The 20,128-nt window shown below is 36.7% G+C and overlaps 2 protein-coding genes across 2 annotated transcripts in view; both read left to right on the top strand.

The window, feature by feature from the left end:
- Window positions 1–11,369, top strand: part of LOC148824047 (myosin heavy chain, fast skeletal muscle-like) — a 35,264-nt gene extending 23,895 nt beyond the window's left edge. The window contains exons 41-60 of the mRNA XM_088928169.1: window positions 4,244–4,455; window positions 4,544–4,687; window positions 4,798–4,954; window positions 5,065–5,092; window positions 5,176–5,284; window positions 5,369–5,465; window positions 5,720–5,818; window positions 5,926–6,029; window positions 6,118–6,256; window positions 6,772–6,890; window positions 6,994–7,143; window positions 7,721–7,891; window positions 8,016–8,322; window positions 8,441–8,511; window positions 8,786–8,873; window positions 8,992–9,109; window positions 9,239–9,362; window positions 10,104–10,240; window positions 10,716–10,971; window positions 11,115–11,369. Coding sequence (XP_088784295.1) covers window positions 4,244–4,455; window positions 4,544–4,687; window positions 4,798–4,954; window positions 5,065–5,092; window positions 5,176–5,284; window positions 5,369–5,465; window positions 5,720–5,818; window positions 5,926–6,029; window positions 6,118–6,256; window positions 6,772–6,890; window positions 6,994–7,143; window positions 7,721–7,891; window positions 8,016–8,322; window positions 8,441–8,511; window positions 8,786–8,873; window positions 8,992–9,109; window positions 9,239–9,362; window positions 10,104–10,240; window positions 10,716–10,971; window positions 11,115–11,369 — 2,885 coding nt within the window. The remainder of the gene's footprint in view (window positions 1–4,243; window positions 4,456–4,543; window positions 4,688–4,797; window positions 4,955–5,064; window positions 5,093–5,175; window positions 5,285–5,368; window positions 5,466–5,719; window positions 5,819–5,925; window positions 6,030–6,117; window positions 6,257–6,771; window positions 6,891–6,993; window positions 7,144–7,720; window positions 7,892–8,015; window positions 8,323–8,440; window positions 8,512–8,785; window positions 8,874–8,991; window positions 9,110–9,238; window positions 9,363–10,103; window positions 10,241–10,715; window positions 10,972–11,114) is intronic.
- Window positions 11,370–11,450: 81 nt separating this feature from the next.
- LOC148824046 (uncharacterized) lies at window positions 11,451–19,965 on the top strand. The gene is made up of 18 exons (XM_088928168.1): window positions 11,451–11,621; window positions 11,702–11,847; window positions 11,939–12,029; window positions 12,136–12,525; window positions 12,621–12,747; window positions 12,836–12,954; window positions 13,818–14,014; window positions 14,095–14,278; window positions 14,405–14,570; window positions 14,690–14,814; window positions 15,283–15,591; window positions 15,684–15,887; window positions 15,976–16,101; window positions 17,431–17,601; window positions 17,683–17,787; window positions 17,882–17,977; window positions 18,068–18,202; window positions 19,798–19,965. Exons 1-18 carry the CDS (start codon window positions 11,466–11,468, stop codon window positions 19,963–19,965), a joined length of 3,015 nt encoding a protein of 1,004 aa, XP_088784294.1. The 5' UTR covers window positions 11,451–11,465.
- Window positions 19,966–20,128: the final 163 nt, after the last annotated feature.

The following is a 20,128-nucleotide window of genomic DNA, read 5'->3' as shown; positions in this document are numbered from 1 at the left end:
GGCACATTTAATATTATTATAAATAATCTTTATTATATACCACACTTTTAATAAATCAGTATTGAAATAACTAGAACTTTCACAAATTATTAGCCTACAGAAATGATCATCAGTAGGTATTTTGCAATAAATCAAGAGTATACAAATACTGTACAGTAAACAGAATTAAATGCCAGAATACAAAGGTGAGTTTTAAAACTCTGTTAGGATAGCAATTGAAAGATTCTTGGATCCTTGTTCTGTGAAAATAAAGTAAGCCAATGCGCAATATATACTGTATGTACAGGTAGATGTATAGTTAACAGGTCACTGTGAGGAGCCAACCCATTTCATCCCTTAAATATACTGTATGTAGCAGTATTTGATTTAATTGTGATTTCAACATGAAACATGGGCAAGGACTGTAAATACAGATGCAGCCACTCAAAGTACGCGACACAGACACGTACTGCGGGTAATTGGCTACGGCCTCACGCATCATGACGCAAAATACTGCGGTACGTGATTGGTTGACCGACAGGGGCACTCGTGGTGCGTTGGTCGGTCGTAGAAAGATTTAAATGTCTTTACTGTGCCCGTTTTAGTATTGAATATTTATATGGAATTTTACCACTGAAGGGAAATCTTAGTAGCTGAGCATAAAAAGAATAGGAGCATACTGTAACGTGTGTGAAGGCCATAAATGATATTAATTTTGGAACATAAACATACAGTATATGGCTGGTCTCGGTACTTTAAAGAAAAAATACACACCAGTATTCCATTTCTCCCTAAACATTTTAAGCATCAAAGTCTTTAACTAACGTGATACTGGAGTCAACAAGCATACTTTTAGAATTTGATTAAAAGGGAATATAATGTGGAATCGCGTATCTAAAGAAATTAATAACGATATAATTATATTCATGTACCGCAACACAAGAATAGTACACTCTGTACGATGTCTGTTGATAATGTTTGTAGGGCTTTTTCAACACTCCTCATGTGACCTTGCCAGTGGTGCTGTGGGTTAGGTTCCTGACTCCTACATCACGTGTTGCATGTTCAAATCCGGCCAAAGCCATGACTTTTTTTAACAAACATTTCTTTGAAAAAATAAAACGTTTCCTTGGGTCAGAGATTAAATAAAACTTCACTCGCACCAAACAAATTTATATTTCTAAATATCACAACATGATCGAATTTAAGTCATTTTAATAACAATGAATAGTCACCTATGCGTTACAATATAAACATTTATATTGATTTAAATCACATTTAAATCGCCTTTATTTAAAATCCATAAATAAAGCTGATACTGTTTAGACTTTTAATTATTTAAAACTGTATTACAGCAGCACAATGCACAATGCAACGCAAATCGCTATCTTTGTCTTCTGCGTAATAATTTTCACCTCTCTGTCCAGCAAATTAACAATAGATGTATACAGTATATGCTCTTCATTTCAGTTAGGATCTGAGCACATTAGTTTTGAACATGTAAAGTCTTGTTAAGTACTGTGTACTGTAGATACACCAGCAAACAATGTTTTGCAATATTCATACTGGAAAAAGACACAGGCAAGGGGCAGTCAAACGTTTTGCATCAAATTAGGACAGATGTGAATGGATACAAGTATCTTACAGAAAAGAAACAAAAGACACTTTCACAGCCTTGGGAATATAAACTTCAAACGAAGACCAAAGTTGACACCAAGAATTCTGACGTGAGTGCTTTAATTGATTGCAGGGTCATCAATGCTCAAACAAGTTTCGCACATTTCACACAGCTTCAGTCTTTTCAGAGTTCATATTTTGAAATGTTGTTTCAAATGCTGTTGAAATATTTTGAATCCAATTTGTAACATTATCAAACATCATGAGCTGCATAGTAATTAAAGCTGGTGTGTTACTGTAACTATGAAGACTCTATTCCAATGGTAACAAAGATATTAAACATAAGGAAAAAGAAATGAAGCTTGTGGGGTACCAGATGGGAAGGAGGAGAGGAACTTGAAAAGGAGGAAAAATGCTCAATTGGAAAAATATAATTTACACAAAATGTATATCAAAACAATGACAATTGCAATAATACCAAAAGAAATAGTGAGGTGCAACAGGATAAGAATCATTAAAAGACTATCAGAAAAGTGCCAATAATCTACCCCAATCTAGTGACCTTATTCATACTACACTGAATTTTAAAATAGGTTTAACACCACAACAAGACATGAAAGTTTATTAGAGAAAGATTTCTCTTTAACCATTAAAGACATTAAAATAACAGAATAAGTGTTTAATTAATTTTTCTTTCAAATTAATTTATTTAAAATGTAAACAAAATTATCATTTTAAAACTGTCAATAAAAGCAATTAAAGCAAAAATAAATAAAAAAGCATACAAGTCTTCTAACCAAACAAGAAAACATCCATCCTAAAAAAGACTTTTTGAGAAAAGCAGTAACAATTCAGCCTGCTTACACCAGAAAATGGAATAGGACACACCTTGTTGTAGAAAATAGGGTTTAATGTAAATAAAAGTAAATAAATTCATTAGGCTATGCAGCAAAATGCACAACTTGTTGAATGCAGAGGACAACCAAATGCAGTATAAAACAACTCTTGGAATAAACATTTTGCAAGGCCTGGGTGTGTTACAACATTTATATACTATCATTATTACCACTTGAAAAACATGTCCAAATTTAAATTATGGGTACAAATGATTATGCATACCTGATGAGAGGCTGGATCACAGTTACATGACCAAATACAGCAGAACCTTTTGCTGGTCTGGCAAAATGATCTCAATAAAAGCAGCTCCAGTGCACCACCCTGAGCACTGAGAAGCCTGTGACGTTCCAACCAGTGGTAAGCTGCTTCAGTTTCTACATTATTGGCAATGAATGAACAGTACATTACTGGATGAGAAACTACTGTATATTTAAAAAAAAATACATAACCAGATGTTTTCAGAAAATATCTTTGAAAACCCCTTACACTTAATAAATGTTAATTCATAAACACAAACATTTTAAACACTTTTATTACAGACATTTTCAAGGCCAAGACAACTTTCTCATACTTCTTTTCTTTACTATGATGAACATAAGGCCATGTATGGCAGAGTCTAGACGAAGAGAATTTTTATAGATGATTCAAAAATACTAACAAACACACGGACAATGAAATGTTTATTTTGATTTTATTTTGCAGAGTACTAAAGCCATCTTCCTGTGCTTGCTGTCAAACAAGGTAAGAGAGAAGGTTAATAAAAAAGAGATCACTTTTCATTGCATTACAAGGTAACTGCACTTATTACACTGTATTACACTTACAGCATGTGTTAGTTTCTTTTTTATCTTTATATATCATATCAGTGTCACATGAAGTTATTCTCAGGCTAAATTTGAGTGATTTATAAAAATAAATGAATGCATTATTGTGAAGGGCCACATGTAAAGTAGTACTTACCTATGTTAGCAAAACTTTACAAAGTGCTCTTGCTTAGACTCTCAGTATGTGCTCCTCCAGATGTTCCACTCCAGAACTACCTCAGCAAATTCAAGGAAGACCGAGCTTCATACTGATCTTTTCATTGTTGTTCTGCAGCAGCAGTGATGGTGAATGTGGCTCTTGAGTATATATTCAGAACAAACTGGTCATGATGATAATCAAAAATGATGTATAATCTCCTTTTTACTTTAATTTTATGTACAGTACACTGCAATTTATGTCTGCTGATTGTATTAACTTTATAGCAAATAATCAGGAACAAAAGTAATATATTCAAAAACACATTTCTTGAGTAGTAAGATCAGTCAGCTCATTCAAAAGGAAAAAATGAACACTGGTAAAGAAACGGAAACTATTTTATTTAAAAATGACAACAGCTGAGAAGTGAGGCTGAAAAAGAATATCAATAACCAGATGTGCAGCTAAATATGTTTAGAGTTAAAAAAAAAGTGAAAATCAAAGTAAAACCTTGGGATATTTATCACAATGTAATAGAAAATGAACATATTTACATGTCATAAAAATAATTTATCCTAATAATAAAGTACTTTACAGAATATATAGAGAGATACATTGAAATAAATCACAACATTTATTGCAGTTTCAATACCTATCGGTATATAAATCACAATCCAATCTGTGATTCTTCAAAATGAGGTCAATCAGAAGCTATCCTATGAATCTTACAGCTCCTACAAGAAATCTAAAAACTTAATTCCTACACCTTTTTGTTTTGTACCACAGTAAGTTGCCACCATGAGTACCGACGCGGAGATGGCGGTATTTGGCCCAGCCGCCATATACCTCCGGAAGCCAGAGAGGGAGAGAATTGAGGCACAAAACAGACCCTTTGATGCCAAAACTGCAGTTTTTGTGTCTGAACCCAAGGAGCTGTACGTCAAAGGTGTCCTCCAGAGTAAGGAAGGGGGCAAAGCCACTGTCAAAACTGAGGGTGGGCAGGTAGGTAGCATTTACTAAGAGCAAAGGAAATTTCAAGGTTTTTACTTCATCTACTGCATTAATTATGAATAAACTTCTGATTTTTCAGACTTTAACAGTAAAGGAGGATGAAATCTTCCCCATGAATCCTCCCAAGTTTGATAAAATGGAGGACATGGCCATGATGACTCACCTCAATGAACCCTCTGTGCTGTATAACCTCAAAGAGCGTTACGCAGCATGGATGATTTATGTAAGTGCTTCACTGAAGCCAAGACAAACCAATTCAATTTCTATTGACTAAAAAGAATTCATTAAGATATATAAATATTAATTTCAAATACACAAATATTATTCTTCCAGACCTACTCTGGGCTGTTCTGTGCAACTGTGAACCCCTACAAGTGGCTCCCAGTGTACAACCCTGAAGTGGTGGCAGCCTACAGAGGCAAAAAGCGCATGGAGGCTCCACCACACATCTTCTCTGTCTCTGATAACGCCTATCAGAACATGCTCACAGGTACGTAAATACCTTGTCTTGTCTTACAGTTATCTATATAGATTTACTTGTTAAAACACTTTTTTCAAACTTTATGATCCAATTAATCAATGAAAATATTTTCTTTCCAGATAGGGAAAACCAGTCCATTCTCATCACGTAAGTATTTCTATAATATTTTTAAAAATATGGCATTACTTTTCCATTACTTCTGTTTTAAATAAACCTCTATTTATCCTCAGTGGAGAATCCGGTGCCGGAAAGACTGTGAACACGAAACGTGTCATCCAGTACTTTGCCACAATCGCAGCAATTGGTGACAAGAAGAAAGAGCAAACTGGCAAAATGCAGGTTAGACAGCACTGCTAATGGATCATGAACAGCTGAAGAGATCTTGTCGTAACACAGTGAGTGATGATCCCATGTACTTTGCAGGGAACTCTGGAGGATCAAATCATTTCAGCCAACCCTCTGCTGGAGGCTTTTGGAAATGCCAAGACAGTGAGGAATGACAACTCCTCTCGCTTTGTGAGTTAGTCTTCTATTAGTCTCACACAGAACCAGTTCATTTGTAAAATATTTGACTTTCGTTTTCTAATATGTATTATTTGTATAATCAATAGGGTAAATTCATCAGAATTCATTTTGGAACTACAGGAAAACTGGCTTCTGCTGACATTGAGACTTGTGAGTTATTTTAATTCTCAGTAGTTCACAAACATGTAGCTTACTCCCATATCTCTTCAGAATTTTAAAATATATATTTTTACTTCTATTATTTCACAGATTTGCTGGAGAAGTCCAGAGTAACATTCCAGTTGTCAGATGAAAGGAGCTACCACATCTTTTACCAGATAATGACCAACCACAAACCAGAGCTCATAGGTGGGTGAAAACTGACAATTGTAATACTTTTCCAGTGATCACTTCAATATAACATTAATTAGTGCACTGTATTTAGACTATGTTTTTGTTTCTTTTTTCTCTCACAGAAATGCTCCTTATCACCACCAACCCCTATGACTTCCCCATGATCAGCATGGGTCAGATCACTGTTGCCAGCATTGATGACAAGGAGGAGCTGGTTGCCACAGATGTAAGTTCAAACTATATGAACAATAAGATTCTGGATGTAGCATTTATTTGTATTTCAAAATGGAACATGTTTACACTTAATCATACAGACTGCCATTGACATTCTGGGGTTCAGTCCTGAGGAGAAAGTTGGCATCTACAAGCTGACAGGAGCTGTGATGCACCATGGCAACATGAAGTTCAAGCAGAAGCAACGAGAGGAGCAGGCCGAGCCTGATGGCACTGAGGGTAAAATTTATACTTATTCTACCCCCTCCATTCTTAATGCTCCAGTCAGACAAACTTACTGCAAATTATATTATAAAAGAAATTAATTAATATGGTCATTTAATAATTGAATTCTTTATTAATTAGTCAGAAGTACTGTATAGTCATATAGTATTAGATTTTATATGATCTCTTATTATTGTATTATATTATAACAATATTAATCTCTTGGGTACAACTCTCATTGCAATAAGTGCTAATACAAAGGCTAGATGTCATCTTAAGCAGCAGCCAGTACATAGTCAGTACAGGTTTTTTTTGTCTCCTCTGTGTCCTGGTCACATTGATTGAGTGTAATACCCTGGTCATTTTACGCAGTCTCCACGCTATACAATTCATTGTGTATTCTACAGCAAGGCATGTACTGCTGTAAAATAGAGATAACAGAATAATAATGGATATCAGAAGTCTGTGTTTTGAGTAGAACTATTTTTTTTAATGCTGTGACTATAATGAATGCATTTTTTGGTTTTCAGTGGCTGACAAAGTTGGTTATCTCACGGGCTTGAACTCGGCAGACCTGCTCAAAGCCCTGTGCTACCCCAGAGTGAAAGTGGGAAATGAGTTTGTGACTAAGGGACAGACTGTTCAGCAGGTATGATGTTTACTTCTAAACACATTGTCAGATTGATTTTCAAGAAATGAAAGTTGTTCTTTATCTAATAAGATAATGTGTTGATTTGTGAATCCTTTATTAGGTCAACAATTCAGTTGGTGCCCTGGCTAAGTCTATCTATGAGAAGATGTTCTTGTGGATGGTTGTCCGCATTAACCAGATGTTGGACACTAAGCAGGCGAGACAGTTCTTTATTGGTGTCCTGGATATTGCAGGGTTTGAAATCTTTGATGTAAGTAATGATTTCAGTATACTGTATAATATGTTTATGCATGCAATTGTACAAGCTGAAAGGGAAGACTAGAGATCAGAATACAAAGAGAGACAGAGGATTTAAAAGCAAGGAAATACATTTCTTTAAAGAAAGTCCACACTGTCAGCTTCAACAATTTGTGTATGGTGTTTTTTTCAAGACCCCAGTATCTCTGTGTCTCTTATTTTCTAATTTGAGCTATCCTGCAAATGTATTTTCCCTTTGCATCCTGGGATTACTTTGTCATTGTTGATCATTAAGACAGTGCTCTTTTAGAACAACTGACATGCCTAGTGGCTTTCATGATTTTAAATCTATATTAAACTGAATAAAATGTTGTGCATAACCCTTTCTGTTCCAGGCATTCACAATCCAACTTACTTAATATAACTTTGTAAGATATTCTTTTCAGGCCAGAAATCTGTTTGGCTGCTCTGCTTTATACTGTTTCTATATGGAAGAAATACATTTGAAAAACATGAAAATAAATACACTATTCCTATTGTAATACTTGTAATACTATATTTTATCCACTTTGTATTTCCCTTTCCTACAGTTTAACAGCTTGGAACAACTCTGCATCAACTTCACCAATGAGAAGCTGCAACAGTTCTTCAACCACCACATGTTTGTACTGGAACAAGAAGAGTACAAGAAAGAGGGAATTGAGTGGGAGTTCATTGACTTCGGTATGGACTTGGCTGCCTGCATTGAGCTCATTGAGAAGGTTTGTATGATTATTGATGCAATTAATTCAGATGATACTGATTTTTGCAATCTATATTGTCCATATTTGATCATATGGACTGAGTTTTGTTATCCATATCATCTGAAATAATTTGTCTGAACAGCCAATGGGAATCTTCTCCATCCTTGAAGAGGAGTGCATGTTCCCCAAGGCCTCAGACACAACCTTCAAGAACAAGCTCTATGACCAGCATCTGGGCAAGTCCAACTGCTTCCAGAAGCCCAAACCTGCCAAAGGCAAGGCTGAGGCCCACTTCTCCTTGGTGCACTACGCAGGCACAGTGGACTACAACGTCAGTGGCTGGCTGGACAAGAACAAGGACCCCCTGAATGAGTCTGTTGTGCAGCTGTACCAGAAATCCTCCATGAAACTGCTGGCCTTGCTGTATGCCAGCTTTTCCGCTGGTGACGGTTGAGTATTCGTTTTTATTATTTTTACTAAATATTGTACTGATTTTGTATTTTTGGTTCCTTAAAAATTAATTTATTTCTGGAGCCTGATCATTTTTCTTTTCTATTATTTTTATAGACGCTGGTGGTGGAAAGAAGGGAGGCAAGAAGAAGGGTGGTTCTTTCCAGACTGTGTCTGCACTCTTCAGGGTAGGTTATAATTATTCCAGAAAAACAAATTTGACTCAAGTAACATCTAATTAGGTTTCAACTTTAAAAATTGACTTTTTGAAAGCTTTCTCTTCTTTAAAAAATAACTACGTTTAATATCCTCTAAGGAATGCATGTTTTTATTTACATAAACATTAAATGAAGATTAAGTTATCAGAAGAGAGTTTAAAACATCATCATTCTCCTTCAGAAGCTCATTAAACACAGTAAATGTTAAAGTATATAATCAATCAGTGCACTTTAAACTCCACAGGAGAACTTGGGCAAGCTGATGTCCAACTTGAGGAGCACCCATCCTCACTTTGTGCGCTGCCTTATTCCCAATGAATCAAAGACTCCAGGTAATGAACACAGAATGTTTAGATCTTTTGTAATTTACATCCAAATATGGTGGTATTTTCTTTTTTCAAAAGATGTAGCATCTGTTTTAAAAACAACTATATCTCATTCTTTCTTTAGGTCTTATGGAGAACTACCTAGTTATCCACCAGCTGAGGTGTAATGGTGTGCTGGAAGGTATCAGAATTTGTAGGAAAGGATTCCCAAGTAGAATCCTGTATGGAGACTTCAAGCAAAGGTACCTTAAAAATTAAAGCATAATTAACCTAGAAATGTTTAAATTTAATTCTTAGAGATTAATGGATACACAAATACCTAGGAAGGAAGAAGAATTTCAACACTATTCTTTTCTCTACGTTTCTGAAAGATACAAAGTTCTGAATGCCAGTGCCATCCCAGAGGGTCAGTTCATTGACAGCAAGAAAGCTTCAGAGAAGCTCTTGGGATCAATTGATGTTGACCACACTCAGTATAAATTTGGGCACACCAAGGTAGGACTTCAGCAGTATAAATAATGAAGGGAAATAACACTAATGTGCATAATAAGCCTGAAATGTTTTGTCAAAGTTGACAAGTATTTTAATACGAAGCAATTGCACATTTGTTGTATACAGTACATATGGTAAGAACAATACTTGACTGTTTTCACTCTGTCACATAGCCCACATTTGCTACATGTTTAAGCTTGAATACATAGATGTATAAAGTTTAAAGAAATAAAAATGAGAAAATCAAAGTCAATAAGGCTAACACCAACACACACCTGGGCTATAACAGTTAGGGGGCTCCAACAATTCATGCAGGGCTTGAGATTTATGGGTGACTCACATCATGTACAGAAATATTCTAATTAAAATACTGTGTATATATTTGAGATAAAAGTTCTTAAACAAGTCTCTTACGGGTATTGAATAAAAGTCATTTACCTTCTGATATCAAGTTAAAATTTCTATTTAAATCTAACTGCAGTACAAGCACTGTTTGTATTTATCTTTTGTGGCCTTTTCGGATTTGGGCTCCTACAAACTGTAGTGTTTCAATTACTCTTGCTATATGTAAAGAGAGCTGAAAATCAGACCATTAAAGAATGTCAGTAAGATTTCTACCTACTAACACAAATCTTGCCTATAATAATTAGAAAAAACTTGAGAAATATCCTAATAAAATGTATACTGTATTTACAGCATATTTTATAGATAACAAAATGCTTAAATCTTTCCCCTCAATTTCAGGTATTCTTCAAAGCTGGCCTGCTGGGTACCCTGGAGGAGATGAGAGATGAGAAACTGGCTGCCCTCATCACCATCACTCAGGCTTTGTGCCGTGGCTTCGTCATGAGAGTGGAGTTCAAAAAGATGATGGAAAGAAGGTAAGAAACTTGGGCTGAGAAACATTAGAACAGTTTTCCATCCTGGGCAGCCTTCAAGAGCAGCAGCCCTTGTAAGGAACAGTTTTCTGACAATAGATGAAAGAATTCTGAAAAGTGCCACTTAATGGCAAATTAAGTTTAACAAGCTTTTAACTTCAATTAACGTAACTACTCATAAAATAAATTATGCCCAGAAAAAAACTTCTGATATAAACATTAAAGGTGGTGTTTAAGTGATGACTTAATTTATCAAACATATTTCTTGCAGGTGCTAAATGATTATTTAACCACAGGAAATGTTTTAATTTCAACTGAAAAAGCCAAACCTAAACATACATTAAAAAAAGGCAATAGAAACAGTCAGAACTATTAGTTTATACTACCAATCTGCCAAAACAGTTGACATTCATCTGACTTCTTGGAATATTCTGTATTGTATCACAAAACACAACAAATATTCATTTTCTTCATACAGAGAGTCGATTTACAGCATCCAATACAACATCCGCTCATTCATGAATGTGAAACACTGGCCATGGATGAAGCTGTACTTCAAGATCAAGCCTCTCCTGAAGAGCGCTGAGGCTGAGAAGGAGATGGCCAATATAAAGGAAGAGTTTATCAAGTGCAAGGAAGACCTGACAAAGGCAGAAGCCAAGAGAAAGGAACTTGAGGAGAAAATGGTTTCTCTGCTGCAGGAGAAGAATGACCTGCAGTTACAAGTGCAGTCTGTAAGCACTAACTGTCTATTCTGCAATATTAAATTATAACATACAGCTGCAGCATTGCTGAAAACATGATTTTTGTATCTAACAAGTACAACTCTGAAATGTAATTTTAGATTTAGTAACTAAAATCAATTATTTATCAACAGGAAATGGAGAGTCTCTCAGATGCTGAAGAAAGGTGTGAGGGGCTGATCAAAAACAAGATCCAGCTTGAGGCCAAAGTGAAAGAGATAACAGAGAGACTGGAGGATGAAGAGGAAAGTAATGCTGAGCTGACAGCCAAGAAGAGGAAACTGGAGGATGAGTGCTCTGAGCTAAAGAAAGACATTGATGACTTAGAGCTCACCTTGGCCAAAGTGGAGAAGGAGAAACATGCCACAGAAAATAAGGTTTGCTTCTAAAATGTCCAAAATAACTAACTAGTCATTAAAAAGCCAGTATAATGATATGCTTAAAGATTTATTGAATACTTCCAGGTTAAAAACCTGACTGAAGAGATGGCCACTCAGGATGAAAGCATTGCCAAACTAACCAAGGAGAAGAAAGCTCTCCAAGAGGCTCATCAACAGACCCTTGATGATCTGCAGGCAGAGGAGGACAAAGTCAACACTCTGACTAAAGCCAAGACAAAGCTTGAACAGCAAGTGGATGATGTAAGTGACACATCCAAACACATACTTCTTCTATTTTTAGACAGCCTGAACTAAACATAATAATGTGTCAAATATTCTAGCTTGAAGGTTCACTGGAGCAAGAAAAGAAACTCCGAATGGACCTGGAGAGAGCCAAGAGAAAGCTGGAAGGTGATCTGAAACTCTCTCAAGAATCTGTCATGGATCTGGAAAATGACAAGCAACAGTCAGAGGAGAAGATCAAGAAGTAAGATTGTATTAAATATACAAATATATATGTCATTTGAAAATGCTGTAACAATTACTATAATAATGTGAATATTTTTTCTCCTTCACAGGAAGGACTTTGAAATAAGCCAGTTCCTCAGCAAGATTGAAGATGAACAAGCACTGGGGGCCCAGCTGCAGAAGAAGATTAAGGAGCTACAGGTATTTCAGGGACAAACCTAACACTTATTTTGGGTTAACTGTATTTCTATTATTTTCTATAATCGCCTACATATTATATACTTTCATCATTTCTACAATCATCTAGGCTCGTATTGAAGAGCTTGAAGAGGAAATTGAGGCTGAACGTGCTGCTCGGGCCAAGGTTGAGAAGCAGAGGGCTGACCTCTCCAGGGAACTTGAGGAGATCAGTGAAAGACTTGAAGAAGCTGGAGGAGCAACTTCTGCCCAGATTGAGATGAACAAGAAACGTGAAGCTGAGTTCCAGAAGCTCCGCCGTGACCTTGAAGAGGCCACTCTGCAGCATGAAGCCACAGCGGCAGCTCTCCGCAAGAAGCAGGCTGACAGTGTGGCAGAATTAGGGGAGCAGATTGACAACCTGCAGAGAGTCAAACAGAAGCTGGAGAAGGAGAAGAGCGAGTACAAAATGGAAATTGATGACCTCTCTAGCAACATGGAAGCAGTTTCCAAGTCAAAGGTAAAATCAAATCTGGCCTTTATTGATGTAATCATATTACACACATTTTTGTTTTTACTACAGTATACTGTAAGATTTTCTTATCTGAATGACAGGCTAATCTGGAGAAGATGTGCCGTACCCTGGAGGACCAACTCAGTGAACTGAAGACTAAGAGTGATGAAAACGTCCGCCAGGTCAATGACATTAGCGCACAAAAAGCAAGGCTTCAGACAGAAAATGGTAAAATATTATTTAGTGTTACTAATTTTTTCATATTTTCATAAACAGAACAATGAAAGTTTCATTTACTATTGTTTTGTTCCCTAAGGTGAACTTGCTCGTCAGCTAGAAGAGAAAGAAGCTCTGGTTTCCCAGCTCACTAGAGGCAAACAGGCCTTCACTCAGCAAACTGAGGAGCTGAAGAGGCAGCTGGAGGAGGAAGTGAAAGTAAGTTGTGTTTATAATATACAGTATGAGATTCTTTGCTCCTGTTAATTTCTATTTTAGGAAGGTATCACAGTAGTCCTACTCCAGATATAAGAAAAATACATCGTTGGCTCCAGCTTGAAATAGTTGATGTAATGTGTTGCTGCTATAGGTAGTAATGCAGCCACACTTTTATATGAAGAGCAGGGAGATAACATGGGCAAGCAGTCAAGCAGCTGCATGAGCACATAGCAAACTGTTAACAGACAGCAGCAGGGACAGCCTGGCACAGCAAGACAAGCACAGGCAAGTGTAGTAAAGGAAATGATGAGAACAATTCTTACTAATTTTGCTTTTTCATTAACAGAAGAATTAAGTATATTTATTCTAAGTATATTTATTCTTATATGTATGTTTGTTTAGAATGATGCCCTATGTAGAACAGGTGCTGAAAAACTGCAACAATACACAAAATGTAACAGAGCATTTATTATTTTTTCCAATGAAACGGTTTAAAAATCAATAAATGGAAAGATGGAAAGAATGAGAAGGATGTTAAAGGATGCAAAATATGAACAAGCATACTGCAGCTACAAACTACAGTATGGAGCAGCTCTGGATTAAAAGTCTGGAATCAAAGACAGTTTTTTTTCTAAAATAGGACAATGATTTGTATATTAGAATGAAGAATAAATTATGAATCCAAAAAATGTGGTGAGGAAAAACAATATCAGATTCTCCAAGTTTAATTATAATCATCATCTGAATCAAGTAGGTATGTAGCTGAAACAATTACACATTTGTAAATACAGTGAAAGTAAAGTAGCTGACAGTAATCCCTTTCTTTTGGAAGTATATTTTTAGCCAATACATTCCCTTTTTAGGCCAAGAATGCTCTGGCTCATGGTCTCCAGTCCACTCGCCATGACTGCGACCTGCTCCGGGAGCAATATGAGGAGGAGCAGGAGGCCAAGGCAGAGCTGCAGCGCTCAATGTCCAAGGCCAACAGTGAAGTGGCTCAGTGGAGGACAAAATACGAGACTGATGCCATCCAGCGCACTGAGGAGCTTGAAGAGGCCAAGTAAGAGACATTCACTGAATTTATAAAGATTAGTATTATCAAAATACCATTCCTTCCCTGATCATGATCACTTTCCATAGGAAAAAGCTTGCCCAGCGCCTCCAAGATGCTGAGGAACAAATTGAGGCTGTGAACTCCAAGTGTGCCTCTCTGGAAAAGACCAAGCAGAGACTTCAGGGTGAAGTGGAGGACCTCATGATTGATGTGGAGAGAGCAAATTCCCAGGCTGCTAACCTTGACAAGAAGCAGAGGAACTTTGACAAGGTGAAGAAGCAATTCATATAGAAGTGCAAAAACAGTTAAATTAGATTAAAATAAGACACCTCAATCCTCATGAGTAAGTGTCTGATATACTACTGTAGTTCATATTTCCGCAATTCTTTTTTTCAGGTTCTGGCAGAATGGAAGCAGAAGTTTGAGGAAGGCCAGGCTGAGCTGGAAGCTGCACAGAAAGAGGCTCGCTCTCTCAGCACTGAGCTCTTCAAGATGAAGAACTCCTATGAAGAGGCTCTGGACCATCTTGAGACCCTTAAACGGGAGAACAAGAACTTGCAGCGTAAGTACAAAAAGAGAAAAATGTTGAGTTTATAAGACTATGGAACTATAAGATTAAAAGATTAAACATGTTACTCTCCTTAGAATATTTACATTCTGTGTAATATATCTTCCAAATAGAGGAGATCTCAGATCTCTCTGAACAGATTGGTGAGACTGGAAAGACCATTCATGAGTTGGAAAAAGCAAAGAAACAGGCCGAGACAGAGAAGTCTGAAATTCAAACCGCGCTGGAGGAAGCTGAGGTACTAAACACAAAACATAAAAAAACAATTGGTGGATATTTTTAAAACATTTCTTAAGTAAGGTTCTTAGATTGTCAGTGTATTTTTAGAATGTATGAAATACATTATTTAAAATGCTAATTTGATATTCCTGGTCTGTTTTTCCATGTTCTATTTGAAAAAAATACAATATAAAAGGTGTGCTATTTGCTTCAATGTGTATTACCTGATACTATTGTACTTCATTGTCTTTTGGGTATACATCAACATTTTCTGTCTACATTATGTAGCATTTAATTTAATACAGTATTTATTTCGTATAAGTGCTACGTTAATACATAGAAGAAAACATTTTATAGGTTGTCAAAGCACAGCAGACTAGGAAATCTGAGCTATAGCTCTTTGCTTCCCTCTACATTATCAGATTTAATTCTTTCACTATACTTTGTCCAAAAGAATAGAAATTTACAAATTTTATCTTTACATCAGGCATCACTGGAGCATGAAGAGTCAAAGATCCTTCGTGTGCAGCTGGAATTGACTCAAATCAAGTCTGAAGTGGACAGAAAGATTGCAGAAAAGGATGAGGAAATGGAGCAAATGAAGAGAAACAACCAGAGGATTGTGGACACCATGCAGAGTGCTCTTGATTCAGAGATTAGGAGCAGAAATGATGCCCTAAGAATTAAGAAAAAGATGGAAGGAGATCTCAATGAGATGGAAATTCAGCTGAGCCATTCCAATCGCCAAGCTGCTGAAGCCCAGAAACAACTAAGGAATGTCCAAGGACAACTCAAGGTACTGAAGATTTTACCCTAAACCATAAACATTCATGCTCTTTTATTTTTAAGGATCATTTGATGGTTATGATGGCGTTTTGCTTTTATCAGGATGCCCAGCTGCACCTGGATGATGCCCTTAGAGGACAGGAGGACATGAAGGAACAGGTTGCCATGGTGGAGCGCAGGAACAACCTGATGCAGGCTGAGATTGAGGAACTGAGGGCTGCCCTGGAACAGACTGAGAGAGGCCGCAAAGTGGCTGAGCAGGAACTGCTTGATGCCAGCGAGCGTGTGCAGCTGCTGCACTCCCAGGTTAATAAAAACCTCACATTTCTTACAAGTTATTAAACTTTCATCTTTCTTTTCATATTTCTGTAAGTTAAAAATGTTGTCATTTCAGAATACTAGCTTGATCAACACAAAGAAGAAGCTTGAGAGCGACATTGTTCAGCTCCAAGGTGAAGTTGATGACACCATCCAGGAAGCAAGAAATGCCGAAGAGAAGGCCAAGAAAGCTATCACTGATGTGAGTCACCCTCAGCATTTCAAGCTTCATCTGACTATACAGTATACTGTATACTGTATATTTGGCTGGTGGACATGATAGCCCACAAAAAGTATAATGATCTATTTGTTTATAAGATGCACTTTAGTGAAAACACATAAAGTCTAAGTAAAAAGAAAATATTACATGTACATTAAAATAAAAGAACTGCAGATACTGAAAGAACTGCTTTTTTATAAACAGAGTGGATACAAATCAGTAATTAATACACTGTTGATTATGTACTTATGACAAATCCCTCTTCTTTGGAAGTGCGTTTTTTTTTTTGTGTGCAGATTAGGTGAATGTCAGAAAAACCCTGATGTAAATATAACCTTCTCAGCTCAAATTTGACCCTCCCTTTGCATGCCTGTCTCCTTTGCCATCTTAAGTAAGTGGAAAGTACCTCAACCCAGTCATCCCTGTTTGGTCAGACCCACTCTTATACCTTCATTACTATACCAGTGGGCAAACACTACGACAACCGAGGCTGCAACTTCTTGCAAACCTTCCCCTGTACTCACCTACCTCTTATGAAAAGCTTGTCTTCCTCTTGAGGTCTCTTCATATTTCTAAACGAACTATAAAACCTGGAACCTTCTGCTAATAACAAAGCATTTCACCATTAGACCATCTATCTACTGACCTTTAAACAGGGGAACCGGCTTCCAAACAGGTGAAGCCAATAACCTCATGAAAATAAAATGCAGATAATTCCTTTTATTTCTTGTCCTGGGGTATTTGTTCACTGCCCTCATGTGGGCCATCCCAGTTTTGACACTGCCTGCTCTGATACATGCTCCGTGATTAAAACTAGTATATTCTACTTCAATACATTTTTTTTATTCCAGCAGTGAAATATTCATTATGATATTTTTGTTTTACCATACCGTTGTGATATTTTTCACAGCTTTAACCTTTGCAACTAAAATATCTAACTTATCATTTGTTTTCTAGTTTGTGCTAAAATGTCTTTATCCTCATCAAGTTTAAATATCTTAGCTAATTTAGTGCATTGTGGGATCCATCTGGTATTGTTTCTTGATGTCTTTGCTAGAAATTACACTATTTGGAACCTTAGTGAGGTCTAATTAATTCAGGACTTAAAAAGGTCGGGTAGAAATCTTTCCTCATGTATAAGAAATAGTAATTTTCAAGTTGCGTAAAAATCAATTAAATATTTTTTGCTTTCAGCAAAACCAGACGTGACCAGACTTTAAGCAGACTTGAAGTTAGAGCCCAACCCCACTATTCACTCAAGAAAAGAAGAACATATCTAAAGTCCTTGTCATTGATGTTAATAAATTTCAGGCTGGCATGATGGCAGAGGAGCTGAAGAAGGAGCAGGACACCAGCTCTCACCTGGAGAGAATGAAGAAGAACATGGAGGTCACAGTGAAGGACCTGCAGCACCGTCTGGATGAGGCTGAGCAGCTGGCAATGAAGGGTGGAAAGAAACAGCTCCATAAGCTGGAGGCCAGGGTAATCTGGATGGGATGAACAGGGTCCATTTTATACAAATACAGAGAAAAGACTTGTTTTCACATTTGATTGGATTTGTAGGTGCGTGAGCTGGAAAATGAACTTGAAGCTGAACAAAGGCGTGGAGCTGAGGCCATTAAAGGCGTTCGAAAATATGAGAGAAGAGTCAAGGAGCTCACCTACCAGGTAACATACCGATATACTGGATCTTCTTTAACATAAAGGTACATATCAGTACAGTAATTCACTTTTGAAAATGATTGTGTTTTCATCTCTACAGTCAGAAGAGGACAAGAAGAATGTGAACCGACTCCAGGATCTGGTCGACAAGCTGCAACTGAAAGTGAAGGCTTACAAGAGACAGGCTGAGGAAGCTGTAAGACATGGTTTTAACAAGCTTTGATTAGTTGCTTTCCTACGTCACAAATTAGAACATTATATATAAAAACTTTTTTTGCCATTTCAGGAGGAACAAGCCAATGCTCATCTCTCCAAGTTCAGGAAGGCTCAGCATGAGCTGGAAGAAGCTGATGAACGTGCCGATATTGCCGAGTCCCAGGTCAACAAGCTGAGAGCCAAGAGCCGTGATTTGAGCTCCAAGGTAAGTTGAAATTATAGGTGGATTTCATTCTTTACATTTTAAAGATTTCTGCTATTCTTTAAAATGTAAGACAGCATGGTATCACAATGGTTAGCATTGCTGCCTCACAGTGCTGGGGCACTGCGTCCAATTCCTGGAGTACTACCTGTGTGGAGTTTGAATGTTCTCCCCATGTTTGCATGGGTTACCTCCAGGTGCTCTGGTTTACTTTTACATTCCAAAGATATACTGATAGGTTAATTGGCTTCGGGGAAAACTTGCACTTGAGTGAGTGTGTGTGTGTTTGTTTCTGAGTGAGTGCCCTGTGATGCAATGGCATGCTGTTCATCTTGTCTTGTGCTTCCCCAAGACTCTGTATTGGATAAAGCAGTCAGAAAATAGATAAATAGATGGATGAACAAAATATGGGTAGCTGCAGGTGCATAGCACTTTAAAATATGCTCTTCACATTTAAGAACTAATAAAACAGCCACAATATTTCAAATGACAAATTAAATAAAACAGTCACAGTGAAGAAGTTCAATGATTTGAGCACATTTAATGTGATGATTAATTCTCACATACAAAATAAACATCTAATTAAAGCTTCCTTTTTAAAATATTTAGTGCTCTAAGCTGTAAAACAAAAAAATATCCTTTAAATCATATGTTGCTTATTTCTGTAGACATTCTGAAATAGTTTCAAAGAAAAGTGCATTCAAAATGTTAGATTTTAAGACTATATCCGTCTAAAAATGTGACAAAGAAAATGTATGCTTTGACATATGTAGTCCCTAAAAAGGTGATGAAACTGAAAAAAAAGCTTATAGAATAATTTGGTGCAATAAAACATGTCAATGAAAAAAATATCTAAAATCTGAAAAAAGTATTGTATGCCCCATTTTTTGCTTTCATGTGATTAATTGGTCTTACATTCTGTATCCTAAAGTTTTAGTTCCAGTTTTAGGTCATTAATGGACTGATCAGATCACAGTGGATTTTAAATACATTTTTCCAGGGCTGTGGCAGTTGCTACAGAACATAGTAAAACGCATAAGCTCAGCAACTGTGCTCTAATTTGTGTCCATGCAGCTGCATTCAATTTTGCTTTAAAGTTACTAGTATAAAGCATTTTAAAAACTGTGCCTGTTGAGTAAAAGACAGTAGGAGACGTTTGCAAAAAAGTAATGTCTTGTAGTATTAAACCATATTTTGCTTATGATATCATTAATAACACATGACAGTTTGAAACCTGTGGATACTTTTTTTAAAGATTGTTTGTTGTTCAAGATTTTAAAAATAACCATTTTAGAAGACAAAAGTCACACTGAAAATGAAATGAGATCTTTCTCTTAAGTCTGAGTGAGTTCTAAATGATTCTTCTCTGTACCAAATATTTTCAAGGGCATACAGTATCAGATAATAATAGAGCAAAACCATTTCAAAGGAACACTGGCAAGTGAATGAACTACAAATAATTAAAACTCTGTGTAAATAAAAATAATACAGTATATATATATTCCTCTAATTTTAACAATAGGCTATATACTGTATATGTGTTTGTACTTGGCTATTGGCTACTCAACACATTCTCATTTGTAAACAATATGCCCCAGGTGTGGTGGGAGCTGGGGAGCTACAAAAGTATGAGGCAGAAGGAGGTTTGTTCTGGAGAAGAATATGATTATGCACATATAGAAAAAGAAAACTGCACATTTCGCACCTCTAAATCTGAGAGGTCATGGCTCTCTCTCACAGAAAAGTGGATTGATCTCTCCAGGTAATGGGAGAATAGCTGCCCCAGGTGAAGGAGTTTAAGTGCCTCAAGGTCTTTTTCAAGCATAGGGGCAGAGAGGATTGTAAGAATGACCAGTCGATTGGTGCAGCTGCTGTAGTAATGTGGTTGCTGTATGAACCCTAGTGGTTAAGCGGGAGCTGAGTTTTAGG

Source organism: Atractosteus spatula, chromosome 11 (genome assembly GCF_055471065.1).
Source record: "Atractosteus spatula isolate fAtrSpa1 chromosome 11, fAtrSpa1.hap1, whole genome shotgun sequence".
NCBI classification, from domain to species: Eukaryota; Metazoa; Chordata; class Actinopteri; order Semionotiformes; family Lepisosteidae; genus Atractosteus; species Atractosteus spatula.
This window is presented reverse-complemented; position numbering and strand designations above follow the sequence as displayed.

What these genes read in the sequence shown, in the direction of transcription:
- LOC148824046 (XM_088928168.1), top strand. Translation starts at nt 11,466, where the DNA reads ATGGCCACTCAGGATGAAAGCATTGCCAAACTAACCAAGGAGAAGAAA. An exon ending in AAGCAGTTTCCAAGTCAAAG is followed by an intron (nt 12,526 to 12,620) that starts GTAAAATCAAAT and finishes TCTGAATGACAG; the next exon opens with GCTAATCTGGAGAAGATGTG. An exon ending in GGAGAACAAGAACTTGCAGC is followed by an intron (nt 14,571 to 14,689) that starts GTAAGTACAAAA and finishes TCTTCCAAATAG; the next exon opens with AGGAGATCTCAGATCTCTCT.